Raw genomic sequence first — 22535 nt, 5'->3', positions numbered from 1 at the left:
CAGGAACGAGATTTGCATGTTTATTTAACCCTTTAATGGTATTTATCGTGTCAACTTCAGCAGCTAATTCTCAGCTTCTCAAGCACTTAATTACCTGCTTTTATGAACTTGAATTCACTACCTTTTTTACTTAATATAGTAAGCTTGACAAAAACATGAGGCTCAGGAAGATTTAACATCTAATTAGCATCAGACTCCATGCAAATATATTGCAGTAGAAAACAAGTCTACTGGGGCATAACTTAATCAAAACAAAGCCAATTTAAGTAAAAGTTGACTTCTGCAAAAGTGGTAAAAATACTATTTTAAATATTTCTCTGTTTGTGCTTTTTTACTATCAGCTTTAATAAAACAGTGATTAATGAAAAAAATTAAATTATTTGAGAGTGTGTTCCTTCTGACCTCAAACTATTGACATAATTATATCCTCCCTGACCAGAACATACAGCCTTATTTTCAACATCAAGACCATTTATCCAGTTATGAATTGCCTTTCTGTATTGTACATTTGCAAACCAGTGGAACTCACAATGATGTTAATATATTACCTGATAATGCAGTAGATAAAAGAGAAGCTTATTTTCAAAGAAGCGTCCATAAAATATCATTAATAAACAGAGGAATGTACATTTCCCAGTAACATTTTCTAGCGTTGTTAGGTTTAAGTTGGAATTTTAGCAGATAAAGCACACCTATACAGCAAATGCGTCTTTGGGCTTTTTTTACAAAACTTCAAATTTTTTTTCAAGCAGGCTTTTTTTTAAATAAAGAAATTACTTAATTATTTCAAAAGCTAATGAAGAAATATATTTTGCAGCAAAAACCAAAAAAACACCCCCCAAACCCTCAATCAAAATACATATTTCCAAACAATCTGTGTTTCTTTTCAGTAATAGCATCAGTAATCAGCTGTGATCACAGAGGTCTCAATGAATTATTATTGTCTCTTACCCGGAGTTTGAAAGTTAAGGCGTCGCAGCTCCACTGGATCTGTGGGATGGTGAGAGGGAACCTCCTTGCTGTTGGGTATGCTGCTCTTCCTAGAATCAGATTCAGCTCTCTTCCTGCATGGAGAAGGTGAATACACATAAACAGAAGATAGATAGACATGTTAGCTTCACAAAGGTGCCTGAATGTTTGGCATTACATTCTAAAGGCAAGATATTTATTTCTGAAAAAGTATTTGATGCAGTGCAAAGATAATATAACTATGAGTGGTGGGTAGGACACCTATAATTTGCAATGGTAAAATGGTCAGAGAGAAAATAGCTGCATTCTGCCCTAAATTGCTCTTCCAGAACATCCTTCTGGTCATCCTAATACTTTGCTTTTATAACATTAAGCCTATAAAAATTCAGATGATTCTCCGATTTTTCATGCTACCTAGCTATACCTTATACTTTTATACCTTCATAAAAAAGCAGCAAAATCTTGAGCTAGACCACCCCAAGTTACTGTGATTAAATATTTCTTATCCTAGACACATAGCTCTGCATTGCTATAAAAAAATTATTTGCATTCTTTAGGTATTTTTAATAGGAGAAAGAACAGTACAGAAGACACCAATTAAGAAGACATCTATCCTTTTCACTTTCTAGGATGTAAGAATTTGCTCTGTTTCCTCTCATCTCTATAAGAGCTGAAATAGGCAATCTTCATATGTCTTATCAGGTCTACATATATTCAAGGCTTAGATCTGTATGAATATTTTTATCAAATTAATGCTTTCACTGCAAAGGAAGGAAAATAAGAAAAAAAACCAGACAGAATTAAAGAGATAAAAGAGAATGAAAGTTGCCTATGTTTCCCTTTCTCTAGAGAGAAGCAGAATCCATATGTGCTCTCACTGACATTTTTGCTAAAACTGACTTTTGTTATCTGTATGTATCTGATGTAAAACATGGAGAACTCTGTTACATGAAGAGTAGCTACCACTCTGCATTTTTAAACAGAAAGTGGAATCTTTCTTCACAAGTTATCTGTGGGTCCTGAATGAAAACACAATGTGGTGGATATTTTTTATGTAACATAAAATGAAGAAGCAAACAGAGGAAGAGTTCTGTTGTGAAAGCAGAACTGAGATTATTTTAAGGGTAATGATAGCAGAATGTTTTCCAGGTGCCCAATATTTACTTTAACATAACACTTTTTTTTTCCTCATTGACTCACAGTGATAAATCTGTTATTACTCCAGTCAATTTCTTGCTGCTTTTGAAATTATGAAGACCAGGTGACATACACTGAGATTTCAAAAGTTATGAAAAAAAGTCAAACATCATTGCCTGAATTTTTGAAAGTCACTAGTCCTATGGTTTTACTGAAAAAAGAAAAAGTTTTACTGTAAAAACACTCAAACTGTTCTCCAGCACATACCTTAACATATGTATTAACTTCTCTTTAGTGAAGCAATAAAAATTTAAATCTGATTATTCTGTTTTTAGTCTTAAAACAAAATTAGTACATATAAACTCATTTGAGGTTCCTTACTTTTGATTTTGACTATTGCAAACTCCTTTCACAGTAGCACTTTGCCCTTGTGCTCTTTCTTCTTACTGAAGATGTGTGATATAGCTTTCAAAAAGTCTTTTACCCTGTACTTCCTTCTCTTTAAGTCTAGGAGTTGTTAGTCTCCTTAAGTTTCTGGAACTGTCCAGGGACAAGCTTCATTTAAATTTTTTTCAACTTGGAAGTTAGTACCAGGCTGCAATTTCATATTAATCTAATAAAACCACTAAAATCTCTTCCAATCATGTATCTGAATATTTTCAGTACTTATAGAATAACAGAATGGTTTATTATGAATTATTAATTGGAGGAACATTCTGTTTTTTTTTAATCTTTCCAGGCTGTAGAAGTCGTCTCAATTCTTCCAGATTATGCAGTGTTTCTGAGATAGGTGGGGAAAAAAATTCCAGAAAGGAAAAATTATATCACTGTATCATTGTCACTGGTAGAACTGTATCTCAGTGTTGAGTGTACATATATGGGACATTACAAAGATTCAGACTAGCTAATGCCTCAACTACAACCATGGACTCCTTCAAGAACTTTGATTATTGTGTACAACCAATGCTTGCACAGCACTAAAACACAAATAAAATCATATAAGCATTGTTGAGCTCTGCTATCACTTGAAAATTAAGCCCACAGAGACACAAAAAAACCTCAGTGAAAATTTGCTGCTTGTATTACATTACTTTTCAGTGCTGTAAATAACACAGCAAATCTTGCACTTGCCCTCATTGACAGATTACTGCCTACATTCACTTAAGACTGACAGATGCTTTGTCTTAGATCATTATCATGATGGCTTTTTTTTCTTTTTTCTCCTTTTCTGTATTAAATGAAGAGTGATTATTTTTCACTTCTCACCTGTCAGGTTTACTGCTCCATTTTAATGCAGCAAGGAGGGAAGAAAAGGTGAAATGTTAGTTGACCAGCAGCACAGAGAATAATCATGAAAACAGGAGATACAAGAAATTTTGATTTGCAGTAAAGACATGTAAGGAAACAAAATTAAGCTATGATAGCTCATCAAAATATTCAATGCTTGGAAATCATAGAATAAATGGAGGACCCAAGGTCATGTCCAAAGTGAATCTTCTGTTGAAAAATACACCTCTATCTGCCAAGAAATGAGACTTCAGATTTTAACCAGTGAGACAATGGAGAATGGGTGTTTAAATTGAGCCATGAAAGTAATGTTAACATTACATTGAAAAATTACTTCTCACTGAGTTGTAGCTCCCTCTTACTTTCTAGAGAGAATAGAGATGAGAGGAAGGAAGAGAGGAAAAATGAAAGTGGAGGGCAGAATGGGAAGGAGAAAAAGGGAGAAGAGGAAGAAAAAATGAAGTGATGAACAAGGTTTAATATATGAGACACATAAGACCAGCACTAATGAAAATTTCTAAAATTATTTTACCAAACCAGGTAATAAAATAGCAAGAAATTTTTGACAGTATCCTGGAAAGAGAGGGACTCATAAATCTTTTTCCAATGAAATATCACACACCTTTTTAGATTTAGAATGAATGCCATGTACTAGAGGTCTACCATGATCTGTATAGACCTGTAGTGATCTATGATCTATAAAGTTTAGGTAAACAGGAAAAATATTTTTTTTATCTCTCACCAATGTGTTCTATTATACACAGGCACTATAACTACTGTGTTTATCTTTCTCTGTGTTGATCATAATAAACAGGGGTTCTACAAACATTTTAATAGCTTGTACTCTGCAATGACCACATTACACACACATTATGAGTAAGTCTTTAAAATTTTTCATCATTACTTAAGATTTCCCATTTTCCTGCTTTGCATTTCTGTGCTTTTAAAAATATTTTTAACATCTGGGTTTTTTTCTCTCGGAAGCATATTTCTTCTTATAGCTCAAGATTCAGCAGGGGGCCAGCATTCAAAGGAAGTGATTCTGCCTCTATACTCCACATTGGTGAAACCCCATCTGGAGTGCTGCATCCAGTATTGGGATCATCAGTAAAAAAAGACAAGGATCTGTTGGAGTAGATCCAGAAAAGGGTCAAAAAGATGATCAGGGAGATGGAACATGAAGGGCTGAGAGAACTGGGATTGTTCAGCCTGACTAGAGAAGGCTTTGGAAGACTCTCTTGCATCCTTCCGGTACTTAAAGGGACTTTCTTGTAAGAGATGGAGACAGGCTTTTATAGAAGAGCCCCTAATGACAGGAAAAGGGGTAATGATTTTAAAGTGAAAGAGGGTAGATTCAGACTAGCCAGAAGAAAGAATTTTTTTTATGATTAAGGCTATGAAGCACTATTTAATTTGATTCTCCAGAGAGGTGGTGGATGCCCTGTCCCTGGATACTTTCAAGGCCTGTGGATGGGGCTCTGAGAAATCTGACCTAGATGAAAATGTCCCTGCTTATGGTAGGGGGTTGGACTAGATGACCTTTAAAGGTCCTTTTCAACCCAAACTAATCTAAAATGCTATGATTCAGAGTGCTGGAGTTACTATGTTCAAAAGATTTAGGTTTAGGCTACAGTCTTCTGAACCAAATCAAAAAGCTGAACTTTATAAAAGCAAACAATACAAAGTTTGTCAAGATGGCTTTAACTTCCTTAGAAATTGAAAAATCTAGAATGAGGAACCTTTTGCTCTTCATCAGTGGAAAACTGAAATTAGGGAATTTGTGATTTCTTAAAAACTGCAAGGAATATCCACATAAATTAATTTGTTAAAAAAAAAAAAAAAAGAAAAATGCACCCAAAAGCTGAGAATGAGATGACAGGATGCATCATGGGGACAATCACTTTTCTCTCTAGTTTGTTCATTTCTGAGAAACACCACACAATTTCTAGAGCTCTTTAACATTCACTAAGTAAGTTCCTAATCAACCTAATCCTATGCAATTGAACATGTATCAAACACATAAAATATATGTCAACAGTGACTCAAGCAGACCTCCTAATGGTTAGGCATTTCCTCGAGGACTTACACTATCTATCTATCTATCTATATCTATCTATCTATCTATCTATCTATCTATCTATCTATCTATCTATCTATCTATCTATCTATCATCTATCTATCTATCTGTTTCTCTCTCTAGGTTTGCTTTTGTTTGAGATTTTGGATACAAATCTTACTGTGCTGAATAAGATACTCCATCTCTGAACAAAGAAAAGATTTATTTTCTTGTCAACAAGAAAATGGCCAAAAAGGAAGCAAGCTTTTTACTTGAATTTACTTGAATCTATTGATTTGATTGTTTATAAAGTTTAATAGATGGAAAGATCTGCAACAAAATAGGTGTCATGTTTACTATGACTGCAGGGTGGTTTCACTGCTGCAAGGACAGAGAACACTGAACTGGTTGATAGACAAGTCAGTTCCATTTGCCAAGACACAGTCAACTGTAACTCAGGAAAAAAATAGTTTTTACTGTGAGGATAGTTGAATATGAGAACAAGTTGCCCTAAAAGGTCATTGTGTTTTCATTCTTAGCTATACAAGACTTTTCCACTCAGCAAACTGCTGCAGGTGACCATGCTCTGAGCAGGGCTGAGATACAACCCACTCCAGAGGTATGGCTCTTTGATTCTGTGAATTGGTGGATTCTTCTGCACACAGGAGCATGCAGAATTGGTATAGAATATGGAATATGGTAAAATTCCATAAAATAAATGTGGAATTTGGTTCCATAATTGGCCTCATCTGTGTTGACTATTAAACCAATGACAAGAAAAGGTACCCTTCAGTATTATTCTCATCTATTCCTGTTTCTTACTAAGCTGCAATGACCTTTTGGCTATATTCCAATATATGATCCAAAAACTTCTCCATTAAATATCTTTGCTTTCAGATTTTAAGAAAAGTAAATGCAGAGGCAATAACCTTTTTACAGCCTAACAACAAATAATAAGGAGTTCAAACATGCATTCCTTGTCTTTGGAACAGTTTAATATACTTCAAACCAACCCATGAAACTTATCCACACTATCTAATAATGCCTGTTTTAAAGAAGGGGAAGGCTTCTCCCCATAAAATTATTCTTTTGGAAACTGCAGTCGTAATTTCTCTGTGATTGTAATTAAATGTATAAGTAGTATTATAAATCATGAGCTTAGTGGTCCAAGTCTGATCAAAAAGGTTTCTATGGACAAAGGGAATTAAACATAGTTGACCTTTATTTGAGTTACTACTCTTTGCACTTCAGAAGACACAGTCATTTACTGGTCATCCTCTTTGCACTGCACATTCTTTAACAAAATCATCTGTAATTTTTTTGCATATATGTTCATAACTAGACTGATGCCCTCTACCTTCATTTTCTTTTCTCACTATCATACTTGTTGCACTTATACCCCAATATAGTCTAGAAATATACTTCTAAAATTTTCTGTATCCACAAAAATTACTTGTTTGCCTGTTTCAATAATATATTCCATCCAACTCCTGTAGCCACATTAGGTCTATTTAACTCACAAATTAAACTTCACTGTTTTTCTGAAGCAATATGTTAAATATCCCAACTGTCTTGTCACTGCTCTTCTACAGTCAGCAAATCTATCAAAATCTAGCAGTAAACTTGCATTCAGGTTACCTACTCTTGGAAAAAATATCCAATTATATACTATATTTTTACAGAAATAAAAGCTCATAGAGGACCACAGACTGATAAAACTGCAGTCATAATTTCTTGGAGGTAATTTGCCAAATCAGTGCAGTTTAACAAATTAGAGTAAACAGCTGAAAATAGAAAAATAAATAAATACATATGGACAGTTGCCCAAACAGTTCCAGTACAAGTAGTAAATAACAGATGGAAAACATGTCCCCCATTCTCAGCAAATGACAACCTCTTCACACTACTGATGAGCAAATTTTACCTGCTCATATGAGGAATATTCCCTTTTTTTTTTTTTTGGTAATAGATTAGAAGATTGTTATTTTAGTTACATAAATGTAATCAGTAATTCTCAAAGTAGTTGCGCATCTGCTTAATATACTATTCAGATTTCTTTTGTAGTATGGGAGAAGATTTACTTTTAAAATAATTAGAAGGAAGGAGTATTTCACTTTTAGCACATCTCCAATGACCAGTTTTTGACATGACTAACAAAAACAGAGTTGGTAACTAATTTGATTGGCTGAGACACTGTGAACTACCAGAAACATTCAGGAGACATGGTATCTGCAAGCAACAAATGCTGTATGATTCTAGCCCTGAAACCATTCTATAAGTGCATATCTATTTGGAATCCAAAGGTGAAGGTAATTCTGGAGTGGTTATTGACTGCCAAACAGAGAATTCTTTCCAAAACCTGAAGAATTCTCTTAATGAAACTTAAGAGGTATTTGACCAGAGACACCAAATGTAGGAAGAGCATACAGACTCAGATTTAAGTATTTATATGCAGGTAATAGCATCATAGCCATTGGTTTTAGAAGACATACTTCATTTTATAAAATTATCCTTAGTGTACCCCCTCCTCAGAAATTGGCAGCATCTTTGTAATATTCCTCTAATCTACTTTATCAATATATTTAAAAAATGTACTAGGAATGAAATACAAAGATTAAAAATAAACTTTTTGAGTTTTATTCTTTGGTTTTGGTTTAGTATCTTGACCCATGTTAACTCATTTACACTGTAAAAGGCTGCTACATATAAATTATGGCATCATATTCACTGAGAATGTTGTAAGGCAAAGGGAAGTCCTTTGTGTAATAGCAAAACTAAATCTGTGTCATAGAGAGTGAAAGAAGAATGAGTGAAATTTGATCTTATTGCAAGATTAGTAGAAAACAGCTATTTGATATCTCTTTAATCTCTCAGATCAGAGCTCCAAATTCATATAGATACATTGCCAAATTGAGGCCAGCTGTCAAAAGTTGAAATTCAAATTACTTGAGTGGAGATGAAAATCACATTTAGCAACAAGCTGAATGTAACCCCTAATGCATTACTATTATACATCTATAAACAAGTTCTAAAAAGTCAAATGTGCCAATTCCATACATATTTATGTGCAAGCACTTATTTACTTTCTTCGCATACAAATGTATCTTTGCATACAAATGTATGCAAAGTGGAAAAAACATTTAAATGCAATAGTGTTAATATAGTATAATCAGCATAAAAACGTACTCATATACCTGTAATTATTGAAAACTTTCAGTCAAAAATTTCTGCAGCATCCTGGAAGCCATTAATAAATTTCAAAATGTACCAAAGCAACGACAGTTAATATTGGAATGCAAAAATACAGTGTGGAACAAGTACTACAAAGTGACCAATATAGAGGGGAAATGGCATATCTACAAAAGACCAATATAGAGGGTATGTGACATACTTTGCAAGAAAACTAAAAGGTAAACCTACCTTTTATAAAGAAGTATAGCAATAACAATACAGATGATAAACACCACTGCAAGAACTGGTCCAACAACCCAAATCAAGCCTTCTTCCTCATCTGTAATTGGTTGGGGATCAAGATCCATTGACACAACAGGATCTGAATATGGGCTTGTTGCATACATGGTCTGTAGAAACAAAAAGAGTTCTTAATCAGAAAGCAATGCATTAATATGTTAACTGTCCCATATCTAAAATAAATGTATAGAAGGTAATGATGCAATGAACACAGCAAACTGGAAATGTTATTTTTTTTGAAGGAAATAAACAAACTTGCAAATTGAACAGTGTGTTGTTATTATAATCTTTATTTTGTCTTCCACATATTAAAATGACCTGCGGACAAATCATATAGCACAGTCCTCACAGAACACTCTGCAACCTCAGCAGAGAATGAAAAACTGAATAGGACACTGAGAATTATAGCCCACCAGTTACCAATTTTTGGGTTTTGTTTTAGTTTCATACTGGCTTAACACTTTCTTCCTGCGCAATATGGAAGGGTACTTGAGACATAACAAGACTGCTATAGATAAAAATAAAGGGGACTGAATGTAGGAGGTTCCTTGAAGAGTACCTTGCAACGATATACTGTGCATTTTGATGAGTCAAAAACTGATAGACTATACCTACACAAGGTGGAGGCAACTCAAATTTAAGACTGAAAAATGGGAGAATCCATTGTAGAATATTAAGGGAAGCTAAACATTCAGTGTTTCATAAGGATTAAACTAAAATTATGAACAAACGGAGGTTGTTGAAAATCTTTGGTTTACTACATGATGTAAAGCCAGCTGGCCTAGGATAAAACCCGTGATAAAGAGAATTCTTTTTTATTCTTGTCTGACCTGAGATGTTTCATCTGTGGCTGAGTGCAGAGTTAAAATTACAGACTGGAGAGGCTGAAGAGTCAGCCTGCTGAAACTGGATCATTTTAAGAAGTCTAAATTATAGTAAAGTCAGAAGTGCAAAATTGTTTGTACATATTTCTTGTTTGTGCTAGTGTGTCTCCATCAGCATTAAACTAGGATTTGAACTACAAATCTTGCAAAAGGCTTAAAAACTTGATTCCATGGTAGATCAGAAATGTCAGCTAAGACAGAATAAGATAACTGGGAGAAGAGATTAGCTTCCATTTATGTTTGCACCAAATTCTGAAAGATGCCCTAAGCCAGGACAAGTGTTATCAAAGGAGACGTTTTTTTACACTTCATTTGGCCCTGTTTTGGGCTCTGGGCTATGACAGTGTCTGGGTTTGAGACAGGATTAAGACTGGCAAAGCTGAGACACTTAGTGTTACTGAGCTAGCACACATGCCAACAATCTCCAGTTATATTATAGAATTTTAGTACACCTGGCATCTGGCACCAAAACCTCCCTATGTTTTACGTCTATGATCATTGTATGGAAACTGGGGAGTCTTCACATTCCATTCCTGAGCCACCCAAGTAAACTGATTTTTTTTTCCCTCAGGTTTAGTACTCTAAAGAAATAAAAAAAGGTTCATTGCTACAAGAAGAAACTCTTTGTATTTCCCCTCTTCCTTTGGAGTGGATGGCAAAAATGCCTGGAAAAAGACATAGAGGGATATTGAAGGTAACAGTATAAACACTTACTACCTTTTCTTCAATAAATAGGATTTCACTTTCAATTTTAAACCATCTTGTATTAATGAAAAATTTAAACTCATTTATTATTTTAAAATTTTATCTTATTTTTTCCTTCCTCTTGATGACATTCTTAACATATTTATAGATTTTAATCATAGCTCTCCAGCTCCCATTTTACTAAGTTAAACAAATTCAGACCTTCCCATGACCTTTTTTAATTCAAGCTCTCTATTCTACCAATCAAGAGAGAAATTTTGTGCTCTCTGAATAAGTAGCCTTTTATAAAATGTAACGTCTGAATATCAAGAAAAATGTCCCTTTCAAGTTACATCTGTAGAACCTGTAGTCCTAGAAGAAAATCAGCTATATATGTGGGAGCTGATACACTGGAGCATTCAAAGTCATTGAAAGCTGAATCTCACACACCCTTAAAGAATTCTTCACAATCTATGGCTACCTCATGCTATTCAAGCACATAAATGTTTCAGATGGCATGCTGAAGTGTCTTATTGATAGCCTAAGCTCAGTAATGCTTTTTGAAGTCTATCAAAAGTAGGACCCTATACACATTTTGCTATATTTGTCAGTTTACAAACCTATTTCTTCCTGCTTTTTCATCCTGATTTCTAACAAAACAATACATTTAGGCAATTTATTCCTTAATTAATATAAAAAGCACAAGAAGCTGCACTTTATATTGAAAAGATCCATTTTAGTAGAGGTAATTTATGCCATACAGATTTATGGCCTCTTTAATTTATAGTAAAAAGCTGTCTACCTTCTCCAATCTGAATCTTTCTGATGCAACACCTTCAGAATTATCTGTCTATGTAGCCCATGTCAAAAAGTGAAAAGAGAACTTTTGATTTATGTTAGAGCTTGCAAGAGGCACTTTATTTTCAAATGAAGCTATGTGTCTAAAAGTATTCAAAGTGGAACTACCTCCTCATTGCGCTTAAGTAGGCACATTCCATTGACACCAAGAAAGCAATTGCACATTATACACTGCAAGTATTTGACTAGAATTCAGATTATCGGTGTTGGAGTTTCAAGTGATTGAATCTGCAAATGTACCTGTCAGGTTAAGTTACAAATTAGAAACATACTGTATTACACGCTGTATGTTAAAATGCTAATGTGTATTGCATCTTTCAAAAGTCTTACATCTGTCCTTTTTTTTTCTTTTTTAATACATTACATGCATTAGGTTAATTCATGCATAAAGGGATGTGACTACAAAATGAATTGGGTAAAGAGAACTGACAGCTCATTTTTTAGTTTTTATTTTCTTTAGGAATTTTCCCTACTATTGAATTATTTTCTAACTTTCTAACAATTTACAGATAAAATTGCTATGGAATGACTATAACTAAAGAGGGTAGCTGTGCATGTCTCTAGTTCAATGGATCTTTCCAAGAACCCTGTATATTGTATACTGTTATTCAATGGTAGCATCAAAAGACAGTTTTTAAATTCTTTTAAATACATAGAGAAGGATGCTGCTGTAAAGATCATGTCTCAGAAGCTGTGTCCATGGTCAAAAATAATACACAATGTAATTTTCAAAGGATTGTGATACAGCCAATGAAAGGTAACTCAGTTTTCAGTTATACACTGAAGCAATACACAAAGGTGCAAACAGAACAAGGAATTAATGGGCATTGAGTAAGGGAGCACTCACTTTAAAGATGCTCTGACATCTAATATTAAAATAAAGCTTTAGGGAAGTGGAAAAAGCATTGAAAAAATGCTTCCATGATTGTGTAAGGTAATTTAGATATTGAAAAACATTAACTAACTTACAGATTCTGAGTGCTCCATTACAGCCAATACAAAAAAGACGTATTCTTGACCACTCTGCAGTTGCTTATTCTCAAATCCACCATAATGCTTCTTATCCCCCAATGTGAATTCCGTAGGAAGAACTTCAAAGTGAGCTGCAATATATGGCTTTAATTCAACTTCCCTCCCAAGACGAATGCTTCTGCGTTTCCTGGCTATCTCCTTAAGCAGCTTTAAAATGAAGGAAGGGAAAAGAGAGGAGGGGGGAGAGAGAGAGCAAACATGAACAGAAAGATAACTGTAAACAATTTTAACGTAACTTATTGACAGTGTAATGAGAAAATCTAATGCATGACCAGGAACTACAGAAAAACAATTTATCCACATTTCATGGGATATATCAGTATCACTAAATCAATTGCAAAATCTTCCAAATTCTTGACATTCTTGTCAGGATAAGATACTAGCAGGCAATTGCAGCGCTCAGACTACAAATATAAAACAACTTTTAGATACTTTTGTGTCTAGGAGCAGGTTGGGAGAGGATAAGAAAACAATATATTTTCTCTGGGGACATACAAATACGCATAACATATTACATATTATCTATCTATCTATCATCTATCTCTATATTGAGTCATAGAATAGAATTATAAAATCAATTACATTGGAAAGGACCTCTAAGACTGACTCCAGCCGTTAATCTAACACTGCCATGTCCACTCTTAAACCATGTCCCTAATCGCCAAAATTACACATCATTTCAAATACCTCCAGGAACGGTGACTGAATCACTTCTTCTGATAAACAAAACTAAAATTTACATCAGTACAAGATTAGATGCCAGGCTCAAACTTGGAAAACATACACTTACTAATAAAGGAACTTAATCTCAGCTGGTATAATCTGTTGATGAATTACTTATTAAATCAGACAAATGCTTCTTCAATACCTTTTTTTGCTTTACATATACTGGTATTCCACAAAAATTAGTCTGATTTGACTACAAGGAGTCTGAATTTCTCCTGTGTGATAAATTATGACTTCTAAGGTCTCTTTGTGATTCCCTTTGTTTTTTGATTATGAAACTTTTAGTTAAATCACAAATTTTTCTAAGTAGTTTAGTCTTTTCAGCACACTAATACTTTTAATACAGCAGATTAGCACAAAATTCATTTCTAGAGAAGAAGGAGACAAATCTCTGGAGTGAGATACTAAAATCCAATCTTAACTATATATATTAATTTCAAAGTCAGGGAAGCTTTCCACAGAATCATGGAATCACAGAATATGCTGAGTTGGAAGACACCCTCAAGAATCAATAAATCCAAGTCCTGGCTCTGCACAGGACATTCCCAAGAATCATTCCCTGTGCCTGAGAGCACTGAAGTCTGTCGGGCTGGTGCTGTGACCACTTCCCTGGGGAGCTGTTTCGGTGCCCAGCCACCCTTTGGGTGAAGATTCTTTTCCTAACATCCATCCTAAACCTCCCCTAACAGAACTTCAGAGCATTCTCTTGGGTCCTGTCTCTGGTCACCACCGAGTGAAGAGATCTGTGCCTGCCCCTCCACCTCCCCTCGCAAGGATGCTGCAACTGCAATGGAGTCTCTCCTCAGTCTCCTCCAGGCTGAATAAACCAAGTGATCTCAGCCACTCCACATATGGCTTCCCCTCAAGGCCCTTCACCATCTTCAATGCACTCTTTATTTAGGCCACATCTTAGCGACCACATCTTTTTGTCTCCCTTCACGGTATCTTGTATTTTGCAATTACACAATTAACAATGCATGTAAAGCAACCTAATATTCACTCTGCTACTCAGAAAGGAGCTTTTAGTACTGAATAATTTGATAGCCCTTCTCACTGACTAAATTTAAGGTTACAGATACATATGAAAGCAAGTTGTGCCTCTTGAATCCAGGCTTCCTTAACATTGAGGGCATTTGGATGTTATACCTTCAAACACCTATGCAGTAAACTGCTTTCCAGCTCTAATGCTGTGTCTGTGCCCTGCTGCAGAGATTTTACATCCATTTACCTCTATCAATTTCAATGCCATGACACAAAAGCTGGTACAGTGCAATGGATCCCCTGAGCAAAAAAAGAACTGGCCATAATTTGAGACTAGAAATCATTATTCATTACTCAAGGACACTATTGCAATCAGCAGTCCATATTTCTCTTTCATTCTTCCTAAACAGTTTAATGAGCAGCTAGAGTCTATTTGCGTCGTATAAAAATTAGGGCAGCAGAGAACCGTAATATTGAAGAGATTTCTATTTAGTTACTTTATTGAAGGTGACTCTCACATCTGTTGGTAGCTTCCTATGCCCTGGGAAGAGTTACTAAATGCAGAACATGAGGCAGAGAATAATCGAAGTTTGTTCCAGGTTAGATCAGCCCTTATAGGATCTGCTGAGTGAAGCACTATGAAAAGTTTATCTCTGTATGATGCCACATTTTATAACAATGGCTATGCAGAGGGCTGAGCATTGGCTATCTGGAAGTCTGCCAAAACATGAAGCTAAGTGTTGGGGTAGTAACAGTGCAGGCTAGCTTAAAGTCAGGAGCCACAAACACAACAGCTCTAGTAGATGTGTACGGCTTGTGCTATCCCCGAGGGTAACTGATACTTCCATGCACCACTTCCACTGGAATTAAAGTTGTGTGTCTGCCTCAATTAAATTCATTGTTCTTTATCATATGTTTCCAGATTACAGTGTATTTACAATTTAGATTATAAATAACTCAAAATGTCAAAGTATGGTAGGAGTACAGCAATCAAAATTAATTAAGATTGAGAGGCAAAGAAAAATGTTTGATCTTGATAATTTCTTGCATTTGAAATAGTAACAGAAAACATATATATTGGAAGAAAATGGAATGATGAAGTACAGTATTAGAGTGACCAGGAACTGAGTTCTGGCTATGAATGCTAAAAGTTAGTTAGCCTGAGACAAAATTAGTGAAACTTTTCAAAGGTGGTTATACATCACCTAAGGCCAGTTAACTTAGGTGTCTTTGTGTGTAGATAAAAACTTTGTCTGTAACATTGGTTACACATGACTGAGTAGACCTCAGGTGAACCTCCAGCCTCATTAATGTTTCTTATGGAAATGGGGTTGTTGCCAAATATCATTACTTGTTCATCTATCTCCTATTGTAAACTATACACAGATAAAATTACTGAATTCATTTAAGACTTAACATGGCAATCTTTATTCAGATTTTACTGCTTACAGATCTAAAGTAATCCTAGTAGGTAATACTTACTGCAAATCATAATTTCTTTTTCTTTTCATTTATTTGCATGATGTGTCTATTTAAAGTCATTAAACTTCATGATAATTAAAAAAAAGAAATTTTGAGTTAGTAAAAAGGACTGTATCTCTAATTTTTTTTTTCAGATACCAAACATCTAGTTCATTATCTGCTATTTTGAAACTATCTTAGTTTTTTTCAGAGCTGAGGTTCAAGGAGCAGGAAGATTAGGTAACTACAATAAGGCTGGAGAGTCTTTTTGGACTGCTCAGTTATGTAATGGAGTTGTACTCAAGAGCTGCCTTATTAGCAAAAACTTTCCTTCTGACAATCTATGAAAACTATTTGGAACATAGTTCTTTGAAATATCTATTACCCAACCAATTCTGATACCAGACACATATCTGAGACCATACGAAAAATATAAATATGTACAAGTATCCTCACTTGATCATCAGGAACTATTTGCTCAGAGAGTAGTGGTTTTTTTGAAGGGGGGGTGGTGTGGTTTTTTATTTTTTGGTTTGTTGGGGTTTTTTGTTCTTTTTTTTTTGTTGTTGTTCTTTTTTTGTTTAGTTGGGGTTTTTTTTATTGTTGTTGTTGGCTTTTTTGGCTGTTTTTTGTGTGTGTGTGTGTGTGTGTGTTGGTGTTGTTATTATTTTTTTCCAAATGTATTTATTGTGGCACTGTGTTCACAAACTCTTCAGGAATAGCACACTTGATAAAAGGCATACTTTCCAAAGCTGGAAGCAAACCAGTCTTTTAAGTAATAGAACCTGAATGAGTTAGCATGATATGCAGTTGCTGCCTGCTTTTAATGTTTTTCCCTGCTCAGCTCTTGCTATATGTATTGGTGGCAATTGTAAAAGATATATCAAAGGGTTTAGTTCTTTATCAGAAATAACTTCATTTTCCAGTCAATGCTTATCTTATTTCTTCCATCATTAATTCTACAATGTGGTATCAATTATATCAATAGAAGTGGGAAACAACCCATCCTGACGCAAATATTTCTGAATTAATAAATGTTCTTTATCAATCTGTTATACCAACTAAGGCAACACAACTTGCAGGATGATTAAAATGACCCTTTGTTATGAGAATCAGCAGGAACCACAGAATTTAATCGCCAGAAAGTTCAATGTCATCTGGCATCTATCCTTTAACCTATTAATGCTGCTGAATGTGACTACAGCCTTTGGATGTTAAAAGTGGGTGGTAATACTCAATCAGTTTCCATTACTGTATGGATGTGGCTGTCAGAGTTTTACTGTTTAACTGTATTTGATGTCACCTATGACTATGATCATGAGCTGATGGCATTTACAATCCAAGTTCTTTTAAAGGGAAGAAGTTAATAGATCAAAGTGAGCTATTGCTGCAATTGAACGAAGAGAGATGATCACATAAATGAAACTGGTCAAGAAGAAACATAGGGGTGAATCAGTTAGCCATCATGCCTTCCTCTGAACAGTTGTTTTTAATATTCTGATTAAGGATTTACCTGTTGTTGTGACAAGGACTGAAATAATTCCATTTATATTTTGAACTCTTTCTACAACACTGTTAGTTTGGTGAAGATCTTTGTTTTCCCTATATTTTGGGGCAAAATTTGAAATTTATATCCATTTTGTCAATGGCTGGAGAGAAAAGAACATTTATGCTTGCTCACAGGTGATCAACACTTCCCAGTAACTGTGTTATGGAGAAGTATATGGTGAGGTTATCTCTGTAACATAAATCTCTTGAATCCACCAAGACAAAATAGAAAAATAAATGGACAAAATAGAAAAATAAAATAGAAAAATAAATGGAGTCAAAAGAACACTCTATCAGGAGTGAAAAAACCTGATTCTGGTCTTTGAATTGCAGACATATTACACGTACGAAGTACCACAGCATTTGAATGTTATCTGAAATCTTGGCCAGATACAATGAGAACAATAATAACACCACCACCTGTTTTTTGTAGAAGTCTGTCATAAGGGGCGCTTGAAAGATTTTTACAATCACAAAAAGTAGCATTATTACAGATTTACAGATTGAAAGAAGAAGGACAAGTTTGCATGAGCTATATTGTCCTTTAGTGAAACAGAAAATGGGGGTAAATATTGTATTTCCTGGAATTATTGCTATATCAATAATATACTGAATTGATTTCTAGCATTGCTGGGATTGTTTCTAAATGAAAGTAATTCCTCCCCTTGGATTAAGGTCATTTACAGTTTCAGACGATGACACAATGTTGTTCTTTCCTTCCTTGTTCATGCATTTATTTCTGATCACAAACTGTGGGTGGAATGGAGGTTATGTCTCACTAGAAGTATTACAGTATATAACAATGGTGTAAAAACACCACTAGAAGGTCAAATGTTAAACTGAGGTGCAAATTGCAATTTAGCATTTGTTACAAACTTAGTAAACACCCCTCTAATGAACCAGACCTTTATTACAGTTCATATTGTTGGTGATTAAGCTTTTGCTGACAAGTCATTTCACCTCCTGCACTTTTGCATCAGTCTTTACAATAGAAAAAGAATAAAATATTAGTGTCAAAATATAAGACACTGTGCTCTTTATTTCAACTTAATGTCTTTACTATCTTCTCACTTAAGTAATCTGAATTTCAGTTTTAGTCTCCACAGGCAAACACAAATATAAATATAAAGTATCCTGACAAAACTTTTAAAACTGGTGAGTTAATTACCTAAAAGTAGAAAGATTGCTTCTTTAATAAAGGAGAAGAAAAAACCCCAAGCCGTATACAGTACCTCATCTAACTCCATTTCATCTGGACTCTCCCATGGTTTGATAAACTTTCCACGAGACCTCTTCAAAGGCACAATAACTATGTAATAGCCTCTGTAAATGACAAAGTTGGACAAAAGAGAAGTTGAATGAAAAGGAACAGACAAATTGATGGAGTGGGTCTTTTTAGAGGAATTAAAGAGAAAAGTGATATGTTGAGAATAAACTTCTGCACATTAATATGTCACTGCAGTCTTCCAAACATAGCTGTAAACATTCACACTCATGAAAAACATCAATTGTAAAACATTTGACAAACAAATGGGACCAATTACCTGCCTTTTTGCGCAAACATATAAATATTTATAAAAAACTTTAATTACAATGTACTAAAATGCCAACATGAAATACAAGAACCATAGGTTATGTATGCCCTGCCACCATCGCACTGAAACAAAATCACAAAGCCCTAAATTGAAATACATTACCATATATTTCAATCTCAATTACCAACCTATCTTCTCCCATTTTAATGTATAATCAGAATAGTAGGTTTAAAAATTTAATTTTTTAATGCCAATATCATAATAAAGAGAAAAGAAGGCAAAGAGGACATACATTGCACCCATACTCTCTTTCTTTTTGACAATCAAATGCCGTTAGCTCTATCTACATAAGTATCCTGTTCACAGTCATAAGTAAGAGAGCTTGATATATACTCTCTTTATATCTAGGATTTGGAAATTATATGTACCAGTTTTGCTCAGAAATATTTTCATAATAATATTTTCTTCCTCTCCACCCATGGAAACTAGTAAATTATATTTTCTAGTGTGATGGAGATCTGCTACTTTTATTGCTTACTTCGCAAAACCTGGACATGTGTCAGGCAGATCCATAACTTCACATTAATGTGAGGGAAGAAGCAGTGGAATCACAACAGCAGGACATTCAGGGTAGTATATGTCTTCTTGATAAACAGACTTGTCACAAAGTCAAGCTCTCCCCATATCAGGGGAGAGGGACAGAAACATTTTCTTTGTTTCTAGTAACAAAAGCTTATAAAGGTGTTTCTGGCTCTCATTATGGAAGATAATTTTAGTCTCATGGGCCATCTCCTCTTCCAGTCTGCTTTTTTTTTTTTACAACCCATTCAACCTTCTTCAAAAGTATTAATTTTACTCATGAAATGCAACTGAAAATCCTAAGTAATTAACAAAGAGTCTACAGAAAAGGAGCTGCCTAAATGCTGGCTCAAAACCATCTCAGTCTAAGCCAACACTAAACTATCATTTTTACCATACCATTGCAAGCCATTGATCCATTTTAATGATCTCTTCTTATTTAAATCTCTTTCCCATAAAAGAAATGTAACAAAACCGTAGGTTTTCAGCTCCTGTAGAGAGTATGTGTATTCGTTAATATTTGTGTTAAGAAATTTGAGGAAATTTTCTGTGGAAATGCTAAGTTCCAACAGGAGCACTGGAAAACAGTGTTGCCCACAGATTTTTAACTAGTGTCCCCTTGCTGTATTCCAGTATTTCAAAAAACATCTGTAGCATGCATTCTTATAGTGACAACATTATAAATAATCTTTTAAAAATATTAAAAACTGTAAGGCTGGTTGACCCCAGGTTTTAAACCTGCATTGGTCTATTAACAATACTTTTAATTGTAAATCCTAGGAAACACTGACTGGCATACCCTTTCTTTAACAGATGTGTAAGAATCAAGACAAAAATAAATGAAAACTTGCCCCTCTATGTCTTTCAAACATCAAAGACACATATTTATCCTTTTCTTTTTCTTCATCTTTTTTATTTTTTAAGCTAACAGAGCATTTATACATTTTTCTTTTCAATCAAATAACATCCAGCACGTAATTGTAACTTTCCCACTCTTTTTCAGTTCCCTAATCAAAGTCTCCCTCTTGTAACTTTGAAAATCTACTAAGACTTTCGGCACACTGAGAGTATTTTAAACTGAAAGAATAAGCAGATAAATAGTAAGCAGAAAAATGAAAATTTTCACACTAATATGCAGTGCTGCAAATTGTGAGGGACAATAAAGTTCTGTGATTTTCAGTTAATTGTGCAAAATGTAGCGTCTCCTGAAAAACATGTTTTATAGTTTACTTTGTTATTTGCTTGTTTGTTTTTAGGTTGGAGTTTTTCCTGGGGGAGAGAGGGGGGAGGGTGAGAAATAAAGGGTTTATTTAGATCTTGTTTTATCTACTGAGTATTTGAGAGGCCAAAGTTTTCCACAAAACTCTGTTTTTACTTAAGACTTTTCAAAGATGTAAGAGATTTGGAGAAACATGAACTGCTCTTTACGCATAAAAATTGCCTTGGAAATAGCCCAAAATACTAAGAGAAAGAAAAATTAAGAACTTGCTCCCTTGAGATGAGCAAAAGAGATTATTTTACATATCATAAGGTGAGCTCTGCACCAATTTCTATCCTGTATCACCATCAAATGTTGATAAATACTACCTTCTTTAATTACAAATATTACAAAGGCTTTTATAATATTACCCTCAATCTCATTACCTATTCTGCATTAGAGCAAACTATTACCTGTTTCACTTTGTGTGTAATTAGTATTATTGAAAATTTCTCAGTACTTCATTGTAAGCTAGGGACAATCCTCAGCATATAATGTACCAATAGAGGAGCAGCATGTCTAAAAATGTCAACATGACTAATACATGAAATTGTTATTCCCATATAAAGACTAATGCAGAAAAACCTTACTTATTTTATTGGGGCAAGCATCAGGTCAGGCTTACGGTTCAGTATGTACTTGCTTTGGTATGCTTGCTCCAAGGGTCAAGTCAATCTTTGTTGTTATGTTTTATTTTATCAAGCCTGATAAAAACTTAGAAAATAGATGCAAAAATAGGAGATACATTATTTGCAAAATTTGCAGTTGGACCCTATAGATTTAATATTCCTTTTCTGATGTCACTTAACCTCTTTAACTTTTTTACACTATATAAAAAGAAAGGAATTGCCATTTATTCCAGTGCTATCTTCTGCTGCTGTTAGATCAGCTATCCTGCACATTTTTCTCTCTGTGAATGCTCTGCCTCATAAATCTTTTCTGACTCATTCCATCTTCAGTCTTCCTTAGCTGCATTTGTTACTGACCGCATCTTACTCAATCTAATGATAATGACTACATTTTTCAGTTTTTCATCCTTTAAATGTTTCAAAGTCATTTATTTCTTGACCTTACCTGCCTCAAAATCTTCAGGCAGTAATGAAAGAGGGGCAGCTTTCTAGAAAGCTGTAAAAATCCACCAGGGAGACACAAGTTGAATTCCCATCATTTAGTGACTGGCTCATTTTCCTCCCCATTTCCTTTACATTACATATGGGAACCTTACAGGTCAACAACAACCACTATAAGCAGAGCAATAATATTTACTGATTGTATCATGCTTCATGTTTTCCTGGCAAATCTTTATTGTCTAACCTTTCTAATCCCTGCTGACCACATGCTGTCAGGTCTTTAGTCCTGTTTCTGTTTAAATTTCAACACCACCTGTTCCCTTCCAAAATCTATGTAACCTCTGGAAAACTTCCAACTTTTTTAGCAAAATCTCTTGTTTTCTTTCTGAGACCAGTGGAGAGGACAAGGTATTTTTATCCTGATAAAAACTATCAGAAATAATTAATCTGAATTAATTTAAGTGCAGTATGAATTCTTTAAAACTCGACATAATTCTTGAGTGACTGAGTCTGAGTACATCAAGGAGCCACAGCAGGATAGTTATGCATTGGTAGGTATCCATTCTTTTTGAGATTATATATTGTTCAAAATATAATTGGTTTTCTGCATCCCTCATTTTGCAGTTCGTAATGAAAAACAAAAGTACTGTGAGAAAATCTGCAAACTGAAGGACAATCAGTCTTTATACAAGTCTTACATACATGGCTAAGAGATAAACTTAAGAGTTCTAGTTGGAACTGACATACAGTGATCATCTGTTCCCATTACCTCCCCACTTCAGGGCTGACCAAATGTTAAAACAAATTAAGGGCATCATCCAAATACCTCTTAAACACTGACATGCTTGGGACATTAACCGCCTGACTAGAAAGCCTCTTACCAGGTTGAAAACGCTCATAGTAAACAAATGCTTCCTAATACATCTGATGCAGCTCCCCTGATGCAGCTCTGAGGCATTGCCTCATATTCTATAAATGGATCTCAGTAAGAAGAGATCA

The 22535-nt window shown here is 34.6% G+C and overlaps 1 protein-coding gene across 29 annotated transcripts in view; it reads right to left on the bottom strand.

Moving 5' to 3' along the window:
• Window positions 1-22535, bottom strand: part of PTPRD (protein tyrosine phosphatase receptor type D) — a 1161500-nt gene that overhangs the window by 86836 nt on the left and 1052129 nt on the right. For 18 of the 29 annotated variants that reach the window (XM_030968017.1, XM_030968046.1, XM_030968023.1 and 15 more), the window contains 5 exons: window positions 18327-18417; window positions 12316-12525; window positions 8870-9030; window positions 3373-3384; window positions 952-1064 (listed from right to left, as the gene is read on the bottom strand). In XM_030968017.1, coding sequence (XP_030823877.1) covers window positions 952-1064; window positions 3373-3384; window positions 8870-9030; window positions 12316-12525; window positions 18327-18417 — 587 coding nt within the window. The remainder of the gene's footprint in view (window positions 1-951; window positions 1065-3372; window positions 3385-8869; window positions 9031-12315; window positions 12526-18326; window positions 18418-22535) is intronic. The other 11 variants (XM_030968045.1, XM_030968047.1, XM_030968048.1 and 8 more) reach the window with 1 other exon arrangement.

This window comes from Camarhynchus parvulus, chromosome Z, assembly GCF_901933205.1.
Source record: "Camarhynchus parvulus chromosome Z, STF_HiC, whole genome shotgun sequence".
Classification (NCBI taxonomy): domain Eukaryota; kingdom Metazoa; phylum Chordata; class Aves; order Passeriformes; family Thraupidae; genus Camarhynchus; species Camarhynchus parvulus.
The sequence above is the reverse complement of the archived record's forward strand: the minus strand, read 5'-3'. Positions and strand labels throughout refer to the sequence as shown.